The 21,179-nt window shown below is 39.9% G+C and overlaps 1 protein-coding gene across 2 annotated transcripts in view; it reads left to right on the forward strand.

Annotated features, from left to right (window-relative positions):
- The window catches only part of LOC124803036 (little elongation complex subunit 2-like), a 243,312-nt gene that overhangs the window by 96,017 nt on the left and 126,116 nt on the right, over positions 1-21,179 (forward strand). For both annotated transcript variants that reach the window (XM_047264150.1, XM_047264151.1), the window contains one exon: positions 14,172-14,297. In XM_047264150.1, coding sequence (XP_047120106.1) covers positions 14,172-14,297 — 126 coding nt within the window. The remainder of the gene's footprint in view (positions 1-14,171; positions 14,298-21,179) is intronic.

Here is a 21,179-nt window from a genome sequence, read left to right on the forward strand (position 1 = left end):
ACAGTAATTTATAGTTTTCAGTGTATTCTCCGGAGCCATGAGATGTTGACAATTACCAGTAAGATTCTGCAAATCCTGCACCTTTCCACTGTGACAACTAAGTATGCATTTGCCATTATGCAAGACCTATTGTGCTTTTATGCTATTTTATCTAGTCGTAAGACAGAAACATCCTCGGAAAGACGCAACGAAATCATTTAGTTGTTCATTTTGTGTCCCGAATCCAAAATACCAAACACATGCATAAATGCAGGAAAGTTACTTTATCCAGTCTTGGTAAAACACACCTGTTTAGTGAGCATTTCACCACTATATTTAAAGTTGTGAAAGTCAAAAGAAATGTGTAAATAATTTGAGGAGAAAAGGTAAAAACTCACTGAATAATAGAGTCGTTGAGTTATGGAAAGGCACATAAAAAAGACTGATATCTTTGCTAACTTTTGGATGACTCCTTTTTTGACATGAGTACACATACATAACGATACTCGTACACCTGTATGGCTACATTATGCCAGCTGAGTACACTGTGCTGGACTGCCATTCTACAGCTGGACCCAGGTCAAGGGTTATATCTGGTGGAGTGGACGAGATGTGAAAGGCAGGGAGTGGGAGGGAGGATTGGGGAAGGATTGCTGACAGTTGGGAGGAAAGCAATAGGTGCATGTGATAGGAATGTGACACAAGCACCAACAACAGCACCAGTGAGGTTGGTTAGTGTGCAATGACGATGACTGGTGGAGTGGATTGGAAGGAGGAGACAGAACAGAGAAATGGGAGACTAGGGGGAAGAGGGTGTGGGTGTAAGATGCATGAAGTTAGGGCCCTGGGACAGTGTGGAGGTGGATGTGGGACAGGCTAGCAGAGTTTAAGGCCAGGATCAAAGGATGTGTTGCAAGGACATCTTCCATCTATGCAGTTTCAAGAAGTTGGTGTTGAGGGTAAAGATCCAGATGGTACAAGTCATTAAGTAGCCTTCTAAATCAAGCATGTTGTTTTGAGTAGCAGGTTTTGCCAATGGGTTGTCAACTATGCTCTTCGCCAGTTTGGCATTGGCCATACATCTGGGTGAACAGCTGGATGCTGATCATGCCCATATTAAATGCTACACAGAAATTGCAGCGGAGCTAATGTATGAGGACTGCTTTCACAGGTGGCCATGCTACTGATAGGATAGGATAGGATAGGATAGGATGGGGACAAGCCTGTGACAGGACTTAAGTAGGATGTATTGAATGGGGGGAAAAATACATGTTGACCATTTACAGGACTACAACCTACAGTACTATGAGGTTGGAAGTGTATGTGTTGTAGTGATGGATGAACATATTCCATATTGTGGATGGACAGTGGAATAATACACGGGTAAAATATTCATAATTTCTGGGCATGATAACAAGTAGTTAGCAAACAATATGGTTCAGTTGCTCCATTGCAGGATGATGAGGGAGTTGGTTCTTGGCAGTGCGTGGTGGACTGGGGTCTACACGTACGTGGTGTCCCCTGCCCTGGATAGGATACAGCTATCAAAAGGCAAGTATTGTGTTGATGGTTAGTGGGTTTGATAGGATAGTGATAGCCATCAAAGAGGTGGAGGTCAAATGCCCAAGAAGGTGCCATGCTGGGCTGAGGAGCACCAGATGAAGCAAATCAGAGGGAAAGGTGTCTTGGCCCTGCATCCATCTCATGAAGATATTATCAATGAACTTAGACCAGACAAGACATTTGGGATTTTGCATAACAAGTAAGGTTTCCTGTAGATGGCTTATATATCAGGTTGATATAATTAACGTTCAGCTACTCATGGTGGTCCAGTGCGGGCTGTATTTATCATACGGCAGCGAAATTTGGTAGATGTGCTAATGTTGAACCGGTCTGGAAAAAACTTGTTCCAGTTTTGGCCACCAGGTTCAGATCTGCCGTTGTTCGCTGTATGACGGATGACATCCATACTGCGCATCTGCTGCTTTCCTTGCAAACATCACCCACCCTTCTCAACCCTTCCTTCTCCTCCTCCTCCCCTCCCTCTGTCCCTCCCCCTCCCCTCCCTCTCCCCCTCCACCTCCCCCTCCCCCGCCGCCGCCCCACCTCCTATCTCTCCTCGCCCACTTCATCCAGCGCAACACCTCAGCTTGGTTAAACAGAAGTGCAGTTCCAATACAGTGTGTTCATCTGGCACAATGAAACCATACAGATGTGTTAGAGTGTGGCTGTGTATGTGTACTCATTGCGAAAAATGATTTGACCAAAAGCTAGCAAAGTTTTCAATCTTTTTTATTTAGGTTTCGATGAGTCAACGCCTCTACTATTCGGTGAGTTTTTACCTTTACTCCTTAAACTATTTTCATTTAATCAGAACTTTCCGTTACCATATAGCTGTTGTGAAACAACAGTGTGATTTATGATACTTGATGAGGTATTGGCTAAGCTCTGTACTTAAACATTGTATAACAGTTGTTACTATTTTTGACTTCTGAGAAAAAATACCATTTCGTCTATCTGAAATTTATACAAGTTATGTGGGTAGGCTGTGATGGATTCCTGGAAAACAGTTGTATGCAAATCAGAATCAAAAACAGAAATGAGACCACAATAGATTATGCACATATAAACAACCAACTAAGTGGCCTGAAATTTGAACAGGTACTGAGAGTTTTGGGCAGAAATTCTGCTATGTATGTTAACACCTTCGCAGAACACAGGTTTTTGAGAATAACTTCTTTTGTGATGTGGGTAAGAACCTTCAAGATATTATTTTGTGATGACTTTGTGTGGCTGTGTGATAATAGAAGGGTTTGAGGATACTAGCACTCAGCGCACGAGCGAAGGGAGACAGCATCTCCGAGGTAGTGATGAAGTGGGGATTTTCCCTTACAACCATTTCATATCAGGAATCCAGTAAAACTTCAAATCTCCAACATCCTGCAAGAACAGGACCAGTGATGACAGGAGAATCATTCAACACGACAGAAGTGCAATCCGTTCATGAATTGCTGCAGATTTCAATGCTGGGCCATCAGCAAGTGTCAGTGTGCAAACCATTGAATGAAACATCATCAATATGGGCTTTCAGAGCCGAGGGCCCACTCATGTATCCTTGATGACTGCATGACTCAAAGCTTTACGCCTCGCCTGTGCCCCTCTACACAGACATTGGACTGTTGATGACTGGAAATATGTTGCCTAATCGGACTAGTCTTGTTTCAAATTGTATTGAGCAGATGTACGTGTATAGGTATGGATACAACCCTGTGACTCCATGGACCCTGCATGTCAGCAGGGGACTGTTCAAGCTGGTGGAGGCTCTGTAATGATGTGGGGCATGTGCTGTTGGAGCAATACAGGACCCCTGATACACCTATATACATCTCTGACAGGTGTCACGTACGTAAGCATCCTGTCTGATCACTAGCATCCATTCATGTCCATTGTGCATTTTGACGATCTTGGACAATTCCAGCAGGACAATGCAATGCTCCACACATCCAGAATCACTACAGAGTGGCTCCAGGAACACTGTTCTGTGTTTAAACACTGCCTGTATACAACTGCTGGTCAATGTGGTAGCATAAAGGTCACTACAATTTCATTTAATTCGTAACTGATATCTATAATCTCTTGCAATCCACCAGTCAGCCTTAGTCATACACACATGCCATAAACATCACCTTTATCAGGTTGTGAATTTGAATATTATCCTACTGTTTCTGAGGTGTTGGGTGAAAGACCGACATTTCTTCTTTCTTGGTCTTTAAAGTGAGTGTGATATGAGTTCGCCCATTACTTTGAGTCAAAAAACCTGTCGTCTGAATTCCTTTCACAGGAGTAGTTTGTTTCGACCTTTCTTCTTTTTTCTGTTCACGGAATTCTTCGATTTCCTCTTTGGTCAAAAGAATGAGGGCTGTGGATGTGTAAGATTTCACGACCCTCATAAAATCCTCAGCATTCTGAATTGCAGCTGTATTTGGTCTGGAAATATTATATTTTGTAGCATGGTGCTTCAGCAGGCCTCCTACACCATCATAAGGCCCCTTCCCGTGACCAGTAGCACTGTATACCCAGTCAGTCGGCACAAGCAACCTGCTAACATCCTACTTATGTCTCAAGGCACCACTTTCAAATTCCCACATCCCCAAAAACTCCTTACCAACACCCCACCAAATACAGGTACAACATTCCAAGAACACTGTTGTTAACATTTCCACCAAAACATTCATTCCCACAGAAGTTTCAGTCCTATACAAAGGCCTTACCTTTAGCACTGCAACGAAATTTAACCATGCTGGACCTACTCACCCTGCCCCAATCTCTACAATGGAAACACTTCTTCGCCACCAACCCCTCCAACCAGAGTCAACAAAATCCCAAAGTTGAACCCTGCCTCTCCCAGTTTCTACCACCATCCAACAATGGTTCTCTCTCCCGCCCACCTAACCACCCCTGGTCAACTTCCATTGCTTCCTAAGAACATCAATCTTTCAGCGGAAGAAAGGATAACCGTGCATAACCTCAAAACAAATTGTCGTACTGGCAGACAAAGCTTCCACTACTGTTATTACGAATCACAGTGACTACCTGATGGAAGACCTCTGCCAGTTATTTGACTTTTCTACCTGTGAACTCTGCCAGAGTGTTCCCATCCCAAATGTCCAACATCTCCAACCCCTGCCCCTCGCAGAATCTCTCCCCTGGATCCATTCCCACACCCACACCCCCACCCCCACCCTATGACATCCCACACACAAACCAAACTGTGGCAAGAACAAGGTAGACCACCCTGTGATACAACATGCGGCAGAACATAATATGCTGATTTCAGTGGCTGCTTCACATCCTAAGCCATCTGGACCCTCCCATTGTGGTGTAACGACGTATTAGTTTTCGTTTGATATATGACCATGTGCAGACTTCGTCACCTACGTCAGTTACAACCCACTTCAAAAATGATTCATATTCTTTTTAAATTGTCATAGAATGGTTCTTGAACGAAACTGTAAAACATCAGTTGAGTCGTGTGCAGAGAATTACATCACTTGGGCCAATTGGTTTTCGTAACTTTTTCGAATTTAAATTTCGTTTGTTTCTCCTCAGAAAATTATATCGACACACGTTATCTTGATCTAATCAATATCAGAATCACACATTAAATAAACTTTTTAGATTCAAAGTTTCGGCCAACGCTGTCTGAATCAATAATCTTGTCAAATATATTATTAATCCGTTCACATAACTCTTCATAAATAAATCTTCAAGACACGTGTTTCAACTTTAGTAGCATACACTATTTTATTAGCTTCCTACACATACAGATGTGAACTTGAGCGTTGACAGACAGTGACTAACATTTCAATAAGATTAAGATCTATATGATGTCATTGTTGTACAAAAAGAGTATAAAACTTCATTTTTAATTTTTAGAAGCACGACGCAACAACTCGGTTCCAGGATCTTCTGTTGCTCCTTGGCTGTCGACCCGCGACGTATAGCGGCCAGCAATTTCCTCTCTGGTCGCGGCAACGAAGATGCTGTCCCCGTTCGTTGCGCCGACCTCTCCGTACATGAAACACATAAAAAAATACAAACTTTTAGATAATTCACATTTATTACAAATAATAAGAAAACACATAAACAAAACTAAATTAAACTTATAGTCACCTGCAAACTGGGCTGACTTTGGTGGATGGGTGACGCTTAATTTCGTCCCACTACATACCCCACCCACAAGCTCAGTTTGTCAGGTTTTAACCGGAATTAAAACTGTTCAATATACAATATTTAACTGTTAATACATTTTCCTCACATTTTACGTAACCTAGAGTCCTTGCTATTAGATAGATTTAATCCTTTTAATACGATATCATTGTGACTATTTGTCATTTACTCTTAATTGTGCTCTTATGGTAATTCGTAACCGAATATAGGGAGATTGCTCCTCTTCAGTTAATAGTTGCTAATAAATACTAATTTAGTACGTTCTTTAACGTTGTACATTAGGACAGAGCGTTCAAATTGTGATAGATTAGTTTCAGTTTCATTTATTTACTAGAGTTATTCTTTTCAAGAATGTATATTACTAATAAGTTTCTCACAATAACTAATAGTACTATTTACTTTACGTCATCCTCTTCCCTAATGCCTTATTTATGCCTGAGGTCAAGAAGAAATCAAGCAAAACTTTCTTTGGAATCTCGGCACGGCTTTCTTTACCTTCGGACACCTTGTTGGGTAATGGCCATTTATTTAGGAGAAACAAGCGAGAGAGCCCCATTTGGTGTGTTCTATATTAACACTATTACAAACCTCTATTAAAGGCACTCTGCTATGTTCTCGTGAGCCATATAGCTCTGGACGCCCATGGTCCCTAAAACTATTAACCATCCCCTTTGGTTCCTACTATCCGAGTAAATTTAAAATACGCAAAATTCCTTTAGACCTAAGAGCAAAATTTCCTCCATATAAATCCCCCTTTTGGTTATCTTTCTCTTTTTGAAGTACCAGTAGATTATTGTAGAACACATGTTTAAGCTTTCTGTCATTTATTTAAAATAACACGTAACTATCACGAAAAACTTCACATGAATAAACTATGAACGCTCTTCCGTGTGTAACATATACTAAATATTAACTTATTTAGGAATGAAGGGTTTCATTTGATCAACACTATATAATCCTTTAATTACACCTGATGAAGGTTCCATAAGAAGTAATGCTTTGGGATGTACAATCTTATGTACAACATATGGACCTTCAAAGATCAAGAAGAATTTTCTACATTCCTTACCGATCTTAGAACTTTTAGGATGAGATCGTACTAACACAAGATCTCCTACCTGAAATGAGGGTTCTATAGCCTGTTGATTATAACTTTTAATTCTCCGTTCGGCATTTTTTACAATCTGTTCGCAAACTTTTTCGTCTGGGATACATTGTTGGATCTCATTTACTGGTGGCCAAGGTAAAGCAGCTAGTAAAGGCTCACCTATAATTCGTTTGCCTAAAATTTCTATAGGTGATAATCCCGTCGTTAGGTGAGGCAATTCATTTAATATCTTTTCAAATTCAGGCATTAGTTTGGCCCACCGAGTATGTTTATGTGCACAATAAGTTCTACATAATCGTCCTAATTCTTTCATGACTCTTTCTACTAAATTACTTTGAGGGTGATATTTCGAAATTAAGATATGTTTGATTCCATATTGTCTTATCATATCTTGAAATCTTTGACTAATAAAGGCACTACCGTTGTCAGACATAAGTCGTTTAGGAATGCCCCAGTTAACAAAGTAATTTCGGGTGAGGCAGCGTATAACGCTTGCTGTATTCGCTCGTTTCAAAGTATACAGTTTCACATGTTTGGACCAACATTCCATTACAACAAACACATAGGTTAATCCTCCTGAACTCCGAGGCAGAGGGCCGAAAAAATCTAATGATAGTAGATCCCACAAACCTCGAGGAATTACAGCATATAATTTATAACGCTTGGATTTGTTATTAACTTTAACCTTTTGACAGGTTTCACAAGCCCTAATAATACTTCTCACAATACGTGACATATTTTTGAAATAATAATACTTCATTAGATGTTTAATACATTTATGAATTCCAAAATGCCCGTAACCTTCATGAATATAAGTAATTAACTCGTCCACAACAGTTTTCGGAATGCAGATTTTCCATCTCTGGTGTTCCCTCTGTGCTTTCCAATACAACAAGTCGTTAAAATATAACCACACACCCCGGGTGTTAACTGTTTTGTCCCCATTATTAAGGTTTTGTATAAGGTCCCTATATTGATCGTCATTTCTTTGATTGCATCTAACAGCAGTTACTATCCGTTTAACCTTACGTTCGTTCTCCTTAGTTAAAAGGAAATAAACATGATAATTTGTTCCTGGTTCTTCTGCAATATTAATATTCTCCATTCCTACGGGAAGCCTTGACAAAGCATCTGAAATTACATTCTGAGATCCTTTTATATACCTAATTTCGTACTGAAATTCTTGCAAGTATAATACCCAACGTAATAGCCTACGGTGAAGTAACCGGCAATTGTTCAAAAAGATTAAAGCCTGATGATCAGTATATACAATTGTTTTTCTTCCCATTAATAATCCTCTAAATCGTTGAAAACCCCATACCACTGCGAGAGCTTCCTTCTCGGATACAAAATAATTTCTTTCATGTTTATTTAAAGTTCGACTAGCGAATCCAATAGGCCGATATAATCCCTCTTCATTGGTCAGATCACCTTGGAATATTACACAAGACACACCATAATCAGAGACATCCGTACACATACCAAAGTCCTGATCGAAATCTGGGTGGTATAACATTTTGGCTTTGGTTAACGCTCCTTTTATCTTATTAAAAACTTCCTCTTCCTTTTGTCCCCAGAGCCATACTGACTTCTCTTTCAATAAATCTAGTAATGTAGGATTAACAATATCCTGCCCTGGAAGAAATCTTCTCAGAAATCCTACCATTCCTAAGAATGATTTCAATTGTTTCCGATTTCTAGGACTCGGGCATCGAGCAATAGCTTCAATACGTGCTGGGTCTGGCCTAATACCTTTACTGTCCTCTATATGCCCCAAAAATCTCACTTCCTCCTTTCCGAAGTAAGACTTAGATAATTTTAAAGTAATTCCTCTGTCAATTAAACGGTTAAACAATTCCCGTAATATCGTTACGTGTTCTTCCCACGTTTTAGTAGCTACCAAAATATCATCTACATATAAAATAATCTTTTGTAACAATTGCTGACCCAAAGCAGAATCTAATGCCCTAATGAAAGTTGACACTGATATATTAAGTCCAAAAGGTAAAACTTGGAACTGATATGATCTGCCTTCAAAAAGAAAAGCCGTATATTGCCGTGAATCCGGGTGTAATGTTACTTGATGGTAGCCGGCGGTTAAATCCATTGTACTCATATAACGAGAACCAGCAATCTTAAGAAGTACGTCCTCCATAGGAATAGGTCTGTCTCTTTCCATCTCTATAATTTTATTTAATTCACGGGCATCCAGAACCAGTCGTACCCCACCAGTAGCTTTCTTAACTACCCACAACGGACTGTTAAAAGCGCTACATGATCGTTCGATAATGTTTTGTTCTAGCATCTTACTTATTTCTCTACTAGCCGGTTCTTTGAATTGTACTGGAATGGTATAAGGTTTCTTAAAGAATGGTTTTTTATCTTTAATCTTAAGTTTACAAACGTAATCTTTAATTCTCCCCGGTTCATCTGAGAAGACGGCTCTAAATTCTAACATCAAAGATTCCAACTCTTCCTTTTCTTGCTCGGATAGACAATTCGTAGATAAACATTTTTCTTTCACTTCGGTTTCGATACTATTACTAGCCTGACATTGGTATACTGCATACCCAAGATCACTAAAATCTGTTAATAGATTCACGGTCGGTGCGTACTTAATCTGTAAGGATTCGTAGCAATTTTCAGGTACTTGACTATTAGAGAACCTCACTTTAAAAGTACATGCCTCCTTATGGATGATTAAGGAAGAATCTTTAAAATCTAATATAGCTTTATATTTACACAGCCAATCTATACCTAAAATTATGGCCACATTTAAGTTGGCTACGACGAGTACAGAGTGAGCAATTAATTGTTTAGCAATTTCAAAAGTTACATAAACTTCTTCAGTAATATTTTGACTTCTTTTACCAGTAACTCCTATAATTTTCACCCCAGTTACAGGTAAAGTCGGGAAATTCCAATATTTCCTTTTACGCTGAAATAATTCTTTGGATAAAATACTTACTTCGCTACCCGAATCAACTATAATATTTACTTCGGTATCTTTAATATAACCTTTAATAACGGGTTTATAAGTTACATTCTCCCTTATCTGATTGTCTTCCTGAAGTAAATCTTGTTGCCAGTCACCGTCCTTTTGGCAGCTTAATGATAAATTGCAATTGGGTCTTGTATAATCTTGACCAATAGTTCCCTTTAGTTGACCCGTACTAAAGGACTTCACTAGTTTTCCGAACTTTCTATGATGACGTCACCTACCACTTGCCCTTCATTAACTACTTGAGGATGATTTATCTCATGATCGTTATTGTATAATTTCCGCACTTTAGAGTTATTACCACGATTTTGTTGGCTCTCTTTATCTTTAGATTGACGTTTTATATAACAGAACCGGCTATGATTGTTGTTATTAGCTTTTCGTGGTTCTGAATTGTTATTATTATTTCGAGGATTGTCATTTCTACCAAATCTAAACTTCTTGTCTTCCCTTTCTCTATTAAGTATATCTAACTGCTCTAAATATCCTAACAATTCGCACGGCTGTGACCATTCTCTTTCTATCATTCTTTCCTTTACGTAATACAGTAACCTACTAATTAGGACTCGCATTAGATGATTTTCAATTAATTTAGCACGGTTTAAATTCCATTCAAAATAATTCCTATAACCTCCCCACCGTTTAGAATATGGAGGAGGGTCTAACAACTCTAAAGTTAAGTGTTGTTGTTTTCCTCTTGACCAATAATTTTGTTTAAACTGCTTAACAAAATCATCCCAATCCCTGAATTCATTTCTATGCAGTACTGCCCATTCCGCAGCTTCTGCTTCTAAATGTCCTATTACAAATTGAATGCGTTTTTCATTACTCCATTTAGGAGATAATGATGTTTCAAAAGCTTTTATAAAGATTATAGGGTGAAGTTCGCCTCCTGGTTTAAATACAGGAAATCGACTTGCTACATTTGAATTTGTCGTTATGTCATCCAGACATTCTGCGAGAGAAATAGTCAGATTTTGTTTAGATTGCAGAGACGGAGTTGCATCGGATTGGCTTGCCGTGATTGCTTTATTCATATTGTTGTCGTCCGAGCTAGCAAATTCGATGCGACTGTTGTCTCTGATTATGTTATTACCTCTGCTACCTGAAATGTTCTCGTTATTATCTAATTCTGATAACCGTTTAGTAATTTCCTGTATCCGCATTTCTGTATTGGATACTCGATTAGCTAATATCGATTCTTCACTGTGCTCACGATGTGAACGCTCTGTAACTTCATCAATGTTATTATCTTTGGCAGTCTCAAGATTACTGCATATTTCAGTAATTAAAAATTTCATGTTTTCGATTTCGGTATGGTCCTTTTCTACTTGATGAGTTAATGTCTCTAATTCTACATTATCTATTGAAGAAATCTCTACAGGTTTGGTAGAGACCTCTTTAATAGATTTCAATAATTCTCTGCGAACAGTTTCTGTTTGCATAGAAAATTCATCTCGTAACATATCGTTATTTTTCTGTATTTCATTTACAACTAAGATATTGACACTATCTAGTCTCTCGGATAAGTCAGTAATATCGTGTCGCATGCGAGCTTTTTCCTCGCGCGATTCCTGGATATGTTCTTCTAACCTTTTACAATTATCAGCAATCTTATTACTAAGTCCTACTAATTTTTCCTGCATTTCAACTTTAGAAGACTCTATTTTATCACTTAATTCTCGACTGGTTTCATTAAGATATTCCTGCAACCTGTCTGTTGATTTTGTTAGCTCCCCTTTAAGTCTAGCAGTATATTCCTCGTTAGACTGTTTTAATTCCTGTTTTAGTTCCTCTTTTAATCTAGCAGTAGATTCCTCGTTAGACTGTTTTAATCTAGCCATAGATTCTTCGTTAGACTGTTTTAATCTAGCAGTATATTCTTCGTTAGACTGTTTTAATTCCTGTTTTAGTTCCTCTTTTAATCTAGCAGCAGATTCTTCGTTAGACTGTTTTAATTCAGCTAGAAAATCCCCGTTAGATTGTTTTAATTTAGCGATCGCCCTAAAAAGGGATCTCATGCTCCTATCGGACATAGATTGCTCTTCGTCTGACATTTCACCTCCCGACATTATTGTAAGATATTAACTATTTACACACGCAGACTTGTAATCAACAATCCTGTAAAAGCACACTTCCTATGTACAACACTCCACTTCCAACTTGAAACAAACTCACCGGACACTAATATTGTAATTTGTAGTTCTCGATGATTAGTGTGCTGCTATGGGCTGCAGATGTAACAGCCGTCGATGCAGCCGCTGAGATGCTGCGACCCCGCTTCCGCAACCGGCAGGACGCTGAGTCGAACACCGGAAACGTCGCTAGCTGCAACCACGCCCGGCACCGCCGTAGACAGGCGAAGCCCTCAGCAACACCTCTAATACCAGCCGGAGGAACGCCCCGCAGCTGACGTACTGGGCCTATTAGTTTAGGGAGAAAAAAGGTTGTCGGGGTTTGCAGCGTTCAGCTGCTGCCCAACAGATGCGCCTTCTCGTGGAACAACTGCGTGACCGTACTGCTTGGCTGCGGCTCCGTCAGATGCCCACACCCACGAAGTCGCCGCTGGCTGGTGAAGGCTCCACGAAAACTCGCGTTGACTTCCGAAGGACTCTTGATGCTTTGTTTCGTACCTGTGTGCCTTAGTTGCACACAAGTCCTGTTTCTAAGGTCGCCACGGTTTAGTGTAACGACGCCTTAGTTTTCGTTTGATATATGACCATGTGCAGACTTCGTCACCTACGTCAGTTACAACCCACTTCAAAAATGATTCATATTCTTTTTAAATTGTCATAGAATGGTTCTTGAACGAAACTGTAAAACATCAGTTGAGTCGTGTGCAGAGAATTACATCACTTGGGCCAATTGGTTTTCGTAACTTTTTCGAATTTAAATTTCGTTTGTTTCTCCTCAGAAAATTATATCGACACACGTTATCTTGATCTAATCGATATCAGAATCACACATTAAATAAACTTTTTAGATTCAAAGTTTCGGCCAACACTGTCTGAATCAATAATCTTGTCAAATATATTATTAATCCGTTCACATAACTCTTCATAAATAAATCTTCAAGACACGTGTTTCAACTTTAGTAGCATACACTATTTTATTAGCTTCCTACACATACAGATGTGAACTTGAGCGTTGACAGACAGTGACTAACATTTCAATAAGATTAAGATCTATATGATGTCATTGTTGTACAAAAAGAGTATAAAACTTCATTTTTAATTTTTAGAAGCACGACGCAACAACTCGGTTCCAGGATCTTCTGTTGCTCCTTGGCTGTCGACCCGCGACGTATAGCGGCCAGCAATTTCCTCTCTGGTCGCGGCAACGAAGATGCTGTCCCCGTTCGTTGCGCCGACCTCTCCGTACATGAAACACATAAAAAAATACAAACTTTTAGATAATTCACATTTATTACAAATAATAAGAAAACACATAAACAAAACTAAATTAAACTTATAGTCACCTGCAAACTGGGCTGACTTTGGTGGATGGGTGACGCTTAATTTCGTCCCACTACACCATCCATCAGCTTTTCTGAAATGTGCAGACGGGAGTTATGCTTACAATACAATTCTCTGTTCCCAAAATTATCCCTATCATACCTCAACCTACGGTAACCTACTCCCCCCACACCCTCCTTCCAATACTTTCCACCCCATTTGCCATATCATCTCCTTCCTATTGATGTCCCTCACCCTCCTTGTGTGTTGCATTCAGCCGACACAACCCCGTCCCCCTCTGCCACTGCTCTGCTGCCCATCTTTCCCCTTCCCTGCTCCTTTCCTTTTCCACTCCTGCATGCCTCCCTGCCCCATAGATTCATGACAGTGTGCCTGTTGGCAGTCTTGTTATTCCCCACCCCCTCCAGATTTCTGCTTCTGGTCTGCATGACAGCTGCATCCCAATCCAATCTGCCGTAGATGGCAGTCATGTATGAGTGAGGTGTGCTTGTGTGTGTGTGTGTGTGTGTGTGTGTGTGTGTGTGTAAGTAGGCTTTGGCTGAAATCTAAATTTGTAGTAGTCTTTACATTGTGCCTGTCTGCAACTCAGCATACCATCTTTACAGTAAGTATTAATCTATCTTTTCTCTCATATTGTTGATGTTCCAACCTGGAGTTTCCATTGTTTAATATTGCAACTTAAACTATAGTATTTGTTGTAACTGCCTGCAGGCATCATTTTATGAAAATACTAGCTGTTAAAGTAGGTTTTCCAGAAATTCATTAACTAGATGGATATAAATAATTCTCATTTCTGCCATAACATATGGTGATTCAGTTTAACACTTTCTGATAGCTGTTAAAAAAATTTTGTTGCATGTATTTTACTCTTTTCTAGATACGTCTGTCTTCTGTTAATACTTATCCTCAGAAGTATTGTAATGTGAAAATGGTTCCACTGGTATTTTCTGGGAATAGCAAACTTGTCAGAGCGCTCCCAGCACCTAAGGACTCTTTTTCATCGGTAAGAGATATAGTCTGGCTTTTATAATTCATTAAAAATAAATTGCAAAGTTTTTAATTTCTGTTTTTGTTTGATTTAAGTGATGTTGTATGTTGCTATCTTATGATGGATAACATGAGGAGGTAGATCTAACAGTAATTGATATTTAGTTCAAAAAATAATTGTAGGTTGGGTGTTTCAACTCCAAAGCCCCTTCTCTTTATTGTTTTTTTTTTAAAGAAAGGATGCACAACTTTCAGAAATCAGGTCTCTGCATTTTTTTCTAAAATCATTATTTGACATATTTGGCATTTCTTTTTGTGTGTGTGTGTGTGTGTGTGTGTGTGTGTGTGTGTGTGTTCTTATTTTCTTGTGTTTAATACTATATCTATGTTCTATAATGAACCTAGGAATTGAAATTTCAGGGATAGCCAATGGCAAAATTATTTGAAAAAGTTCCAAAATTTGTTCAAATAATATGCTTTATGGAAGTGAGAGAAGAGTTTTGAAGAACATCAAAAAGCAAAGAGATGTTCATTGTAGTCACCTGGTTTAAAACAATGGTATAGTGAAATAGTGTCTAAAGATGTGAAGCAAATGATTTGATTTGTAGGTGGTGAGAATAAAATTGATATTAAGTGGTACTGAAACTTGCAGACAATGGGGCTTACCAAAGTAAAAAGTGACTGTACTCTATGATGATTGCAGAACCCCATGCCAGTTATGGCTTTGCCCTTTAGTTCTCCTCCCTATCTCAGTCTACGCCAAGTTGCATTATTGTGTAGTCCAGGGGCGGGCAGGAATCCTGCATGTGTGCGGTGCACTTGCATGTGTGCAGTTAACAGGTATTCTCCGTGCACACTGGGGCAAGTTGGTCACCCGCTTCTCTCCCCTCCCCACCATAATCTCTCTCTCTGCTCCTTCCTCTGTAATGTGTTTTGTTTCCTAGCTTGCTTTATTGAATGAAGGAATAATGTTAGTAGGAGTGCTTGAAAGAAATCATGGTTTGAAAGAGTACCTATTACCTACGATACGTTTTATTTAATTATCACAGCTGGAGTTTACAATATGTTTAATGTCTGGAACAAAATTTCTACATACAGACAAATGCAAACAGTTACGTAAATTTTCGTTACTGATGTTTGCTCTTAACCGAGACTTATTAATTTTCATGACAGAAAAAAAATCTCTCACAAACGTATGTCGAGCCAAACATTGACATTATCTTCGCGGCTTCACGATGGAGACAAGGAAACTCTTGCTGTGGAAAGTCATGATAAAAGTCTTTTACACATTTTGTCAAAAGGGACTTGTCTCTCAGATGAGAATTACACTGTAGATCTATTAATTCCATTTGCACACTGGGATGAATATCATCTACAGAAAGAGCAAATGGTCTCGAGAAACGTTCAAAAGCTTGGGATAAATATTTCCCCAAATCACTTGAGAAATTTCTCTTTTATTGCACTAAGTACGGAAACATATTCTTTGCAATTCTGTTCTCGCACAGTAGACAGAGTAGGGAAATGTGCTGCATTACCCGATGAGAGCTGTCGTTCCCACAGCTCAAGCTTGCTAGTGAAAGCATGTACCTTTTCAGCCATTTCACAAATTAGCTGATTTTCTCCTTGCGAACTTGTGTTCAATGCATTCATGTGTCCAGTGTTCAATGCATTCATGTGTCCGGTAATGTCCACTAAAAATGCGAGATCGGCAACCCTCTCTGGATCTTCTAACTTGGGGTCATACCTTCCCTTGTCCTTTAAAAACTGTTTTATTGGTATTCTCAGCTCAAAAAAATCTTTTGAGTGCATTACCACGGCTAAGCCAGCGGACTTCACTGTGGTATGGTATGTCCCTGCACTCTTCCCCAATTTTAGCTAAATATGTGTGAAACTGTCTGTGTCTAAGCCCATAGGATCTCAAATAATTAACTGCCCAACTAACCACTTGCATGACGTCCCCCAGTTTTGCTGCTTTTGCACAGAGTACTTCTTTGTGCAAAATGCAGTGGATGCTGTACAATGATTCTTCTGTATGCTGTAGGTTTTTTCTTAATAATACAACAAATCCCATTTGTTCCGCTTTCATTGCAGGTGGTCCGTCTGTTGTCACTGACACCAAACGTTCCCAGTTTAATCCAGCTGAATCGACAGCTTCTTCAACGGCTTTTAGGATGTCCACACCGGTGGTCGTGCTTTTTAAAGATATCATATCTAAAAAGTCCTCGGTTATGTGCAGAGCAGTGTCCACGCCACAGACATAAATCACTAATTGTGTGGTGTTTGAAATATCTGTGGACTCATCAAGTACAATGGAAAAAATCAAACTCCTCCACTGCACTCCTTAATTGACAGTAAACGTCACCTGCCATGGCACTTTTACGACGACTTACAGTATGTCGAGAAAGAGTGATAGCTCGAAACTGATTTGCATTCAGTGGGCAAAGTAAATCAGCAGCGTCATTGATACACTTCTTTATAAACTCACCTTCAGCAAATGGTTTTCCAGCTCTTGCTATATTAAGCGCAATCTTATAACTTGCACGTACCACTGGACTATCATTGTTGTCATCCTGAAAAATTGAAAACAGTGCTCCATAAAATGTTAAATCAATTAGATGAGAGACACGACGAAAGAAAGTCGCAGATCTCTCTTGACAACAGCAACTTACGTCGAATTCATGTAGTATCGTCAGATCGCTCTTCTTAAGCTCAGTCAGTTTCACCATCCGCTCAGAATGCGACGACAAAATGGTACTTGTACATTTCAAATTTATTAAACATTTCGAATTTTCATGTTTTTGCACAAAGAAAAAATGATTCTCCCGTTCCTTTTTAAAAGATAGCAGATCTCCACTTCTCCGTTTCCTTGATTCACTCTGCATTTTCCGTTTCTTGAAATACAACGTTCACTATGTAGTGGTCGCTTCTCATCAACTTCCGCAGCTTAGCCTGGTATTACACTGCCGCAACCTGCCGGCTGTTGCCACTGCCCCGGTCAACAATTGCACATGAGCAGCACACATGTAGCGCTGTGTGCTCATGAGCCGTGTGCAACGTTTGCCCGCCCCTGGTGTAGTCATTAGTTCACTTGGTTTTTTCTAAGGCACCACCACTAGAAAGTCTAGCCAGGTGTTCAGTCTCATTGTTACTGTTTCTTAGATGAGCCGAATATTTTACCTGAAAGAATTAAAAGAGAAATCGAAGGAGTGCCGTGAAATTGTAGTCAGTCACTTTTTGTTAAGAAAATGGTGTCTGATGTTCAGTGATGCAGCACATATAACAGATAATATTATTACAAATAACATGAAAGAAAGAGTTCATAAATGATTCATAAGTACATGCATCTTACATTGGATTGATCACGTAAGTTAAGGTTAGCTTATTTCATCAGAATGTTACAGGATTGAGTAATTAGGTAGAAGAGCTTCTCGTCTGTTCAAAAAAATTATAGGGGTCTGAAAAGATAGACATCCTGTGTCCATCTGAGCACCACATACCTGCAGGGCTACATAAATTACATATAAAAGATTTCACTCTAGTAGCTCACTCATGCAGAACTTAATATGGAAAAAAGAGGACTTGTTACATATACTAAGACAGAATACAGGTTCCAACAGATAGAGACAAGCAGATTCTTTAGTGTTCAGCACATAGAAGTGTGTGCTTGTGAATTAATATTGAAAAATAGTTCATTTTTAACTGTAACTGTATATAGATCCACGCTTGAGATTTTGAACTGTTTGAGAAATCTGGATTTCTTGCTATGCTATCTGACAGGCAGCAGCAAGTAGTTTATAATCTGTGGTGACTTCAGTGTAGACACGCACTCACGGCACTAAAAACAAACATCAGATGTTGACAGACGTATTGTTATGAATAAAATGTTTTCTCTCAGAAGAAATTAAAGAAATCACCAGCTCCCATGCCTTGTCCAGTTGAAAGCCATCATCATGATTTATAAGACCTTGTGCTAGACATATTTCCACAGATTCTTTAATTACTGGCTCCCAAAAGGATCTTGCCGGGGTCAAGATTTTTGTGGCAGAATAATCCATAGTGTGTGCTATGGTAATATACGGCACCCAGTCCATGCCTGAAAGAGAGGAAGGATACTTGCATGTGTATAATTTAAGCTGGTTGTTGTATATGGCATTTGTAACTGATATGACAGTTAAACCAAATGAGTTAAACATAGAACTTCAAGGAGAAAACCGAACTGTCATAACTTTTGTGTCTTCTATAAAGTTTTTCATGCAAAAAGTTGACCCTCAGATAGCACAGTTACAGAAATTAAATGTGAAACACTTTCCTCAAATACAGTCAGAACTATTGAATCAACAAATGTCATAGGGCAAGCGATTCCAAAGAACTATTCAGCCAACCTGACAGCACTGAAGGCAGTGGAACCTTCATAACTCATCCCTTCCAAAAAGTGGATGTGGAAGATATTTCAAGCAAACTGAACACTCTTTTCCTCTTTTGGTGAAACTGAATTTGAAGAGGAAATAATTTGACTTCAGAATGACATTTCCATAAAGTCCGAATACAATGAAGACAACTTCTGGAAATTAACGAGTGAAAAACCTACTCTGTGGTTTACCAGGGACTTTATATGTTCTGTATTTTTTGGCAGAATGGTCCTTTCAGAGAAATGCCACACTAGTTGGATGTGCTGCGTCATTTGTGCAACTTTGCTGGTATCAGTGGTCATGTGAACATTACACACCTGTGGGCAAGGTTCTGGATGTCGATGCAGCCCAGACACCTGTCAGTATCATCATATTGTAAGGGCATCAGTGGCAGACGGTACAGCTACCACAGCACAGATGAGAGGGCTTGTGAGCCGCGATATGTCAACATAAACTGTTGCGAACCAGTTATTAACAGTAGCACTGTGGACACACACACCTGTAGCCTTTCTTCCACTCACCCCACACTACAGTATCCACAGCATGATTGGTGCTGTCAAATGGTCACTTGAAAGATGGATTGGCGTGCTGTGATCTTCAGTGACAAAAGCAGTCTGCCTGCATGCAAGTGATGATCGTTTGCGCATACACCATAGACCTGGTGAGCATAGTCTATAGAGTGCATTTGTTCAAGACACACTGGTCTCTCCCCAGGCCTTATGGTCCAGGGTGCGATAAGCTATAAGTCTCATTCACCTTTAGTGTTTCTGGAGGGAACACTAACTGGCATCAGTACATGCAGAATGTTTCTTTTGCTGTTCTTGCAACGGGAAGGTTATGTGTTGTTCCGACAGGATAAAGCTTGCCCAGACACTGCCTGTGAAACTCACTCTGCTTTACAAGATGTGCAGCGATATCCCAGGCCAGAACGATCTCCTGACTTGTCTCGTATTAAACACCCGTGGGATATGTGACTCGCCAACCAACAACTCTTATGGAACTATGCAAACAGGTTGAGACGGGGTGGAGTAACATTTCCCAGGATAGTATTCGCCATTTGTATGTTTGACTGGATGGCAGAGTCACCACCTGCATTGCTGCCTGTGGAAGCTACGCCACGTACTAATATGGGTGTTTTAGCATGGGTTGATACCTGGTACCTTGTAACCACTCTGTAAATGTAATCCTTTCATGTATTCCATATGCACTGTTGCAACAATAAATCTTGAGTGAATTGGAAATATCTAAATGGGAGAAAAATTGATCCTTTGATTGTTTTGTCCTTTAGTTTCTCTGTATGGTGAATTGACTGAGTATCTACTTCAGATTGGCCACTTACTTTGAATCTGAAATTGTCTTGCCCTCTTTATGATCCATTGGGCTTGCGAATCATGACTTAAAGATTTGGAGTGTTGGCTTGGTAAAATTGGAGTGACGACTTCACGCAGTACGTATAGCAAACTTTTTAGACCCCACAGGGAGCTCACATCTCTTTTGTGAGTACGTAATTGGCCACTAAAGGGCTCCAGCCTTTGCAGCTCCACTTCGCTTTCTGTGCTGCAAGTCTATCCTTCTACTACAAGGTGCTACCCAGAATATCCTAGACTTTCATTGTACCCATCAAACCAGTAAAAGTACACCACTCTGCTGCTAGCTGTCTGAGGTACACATTTTAGCTACTGTTAGCTTCATCTTTGGTGTATGCAACAGTGAGTTGTAGTTTGTGTCTGGGAACATGTTTCAATGCTTCTGCAAATTGTGAAATGGATAACGTGAAGGAGCAATGGATTTGCATCAATTTCTATTTCAAATTGAGGAAAACTGCAGTTCCAATCTAACACAGTTTGCATGAGGTGACTGCTTTGAAGGGGATAGAGGACATTAGGACGCATGTGTAGTTCTTCTGAGTTTTACCGTGAAATTCTCGGGTATTGTGGGTAGCACCTCGTATTTTTTTCCCTCTCTGCCATTCCATTGGATGGTCTTCTTGATACTGATTGTGCTTGGATTTGGTTTGTGATTTTGTACATTCGTTTTGTTCCCTTCTGCCATTCATCAACTTTTTGTTCTTAACGATATGGTCCCCCATTGTTGCATTTCACCTGCTCTCTCTTTTCCAGATTTTACTTAATGGCAGATTGTGCAGTGAAGGTCACCCAACACAACATATGTTCCACCCTTTGTTCCTTTCTCTCTTAGCTTCCTTCCTTTCTTGTAGCGCTACTATGCCCACAACACAGCAGTCATTCCATTGTGTGTGTGTGGGGGGGGGGGGGGGGGGGGGCTGTTGGTCCAGTTACCTGCTGGCACGGTCCAAGCACCTGTACGGTGTTAGCACTCTGACCAAGCAGGGGTCGCAGTGTTAGCACCTGAGCTGGAAACTCCCCATGTAAGCCAAGAAGTATTTGATCATTATTGATTGTGCATGGGGTCTCTAGGCAACAGTTTACTGCCTAAGTAGCTGCTGTTGTGACCGGGTGGTACCACAG

Source organism: Schistocerca piceifrons, chromosome 6, assembly GCF_021461385.2.
Source record: "Schistocerca piceifrons isolate TAMUIC-IGC-003096 chromosome 6, iqSchPice1.1, whole genome shotgun sequence".
NCBI classification, from domain to species: domain Eukaryota; kingdom Metazoa; phylum Arthropoda; class Insecta; order Orthoptera; family Acrididae; genus Schistocerca; species Schistocerca piceifrons.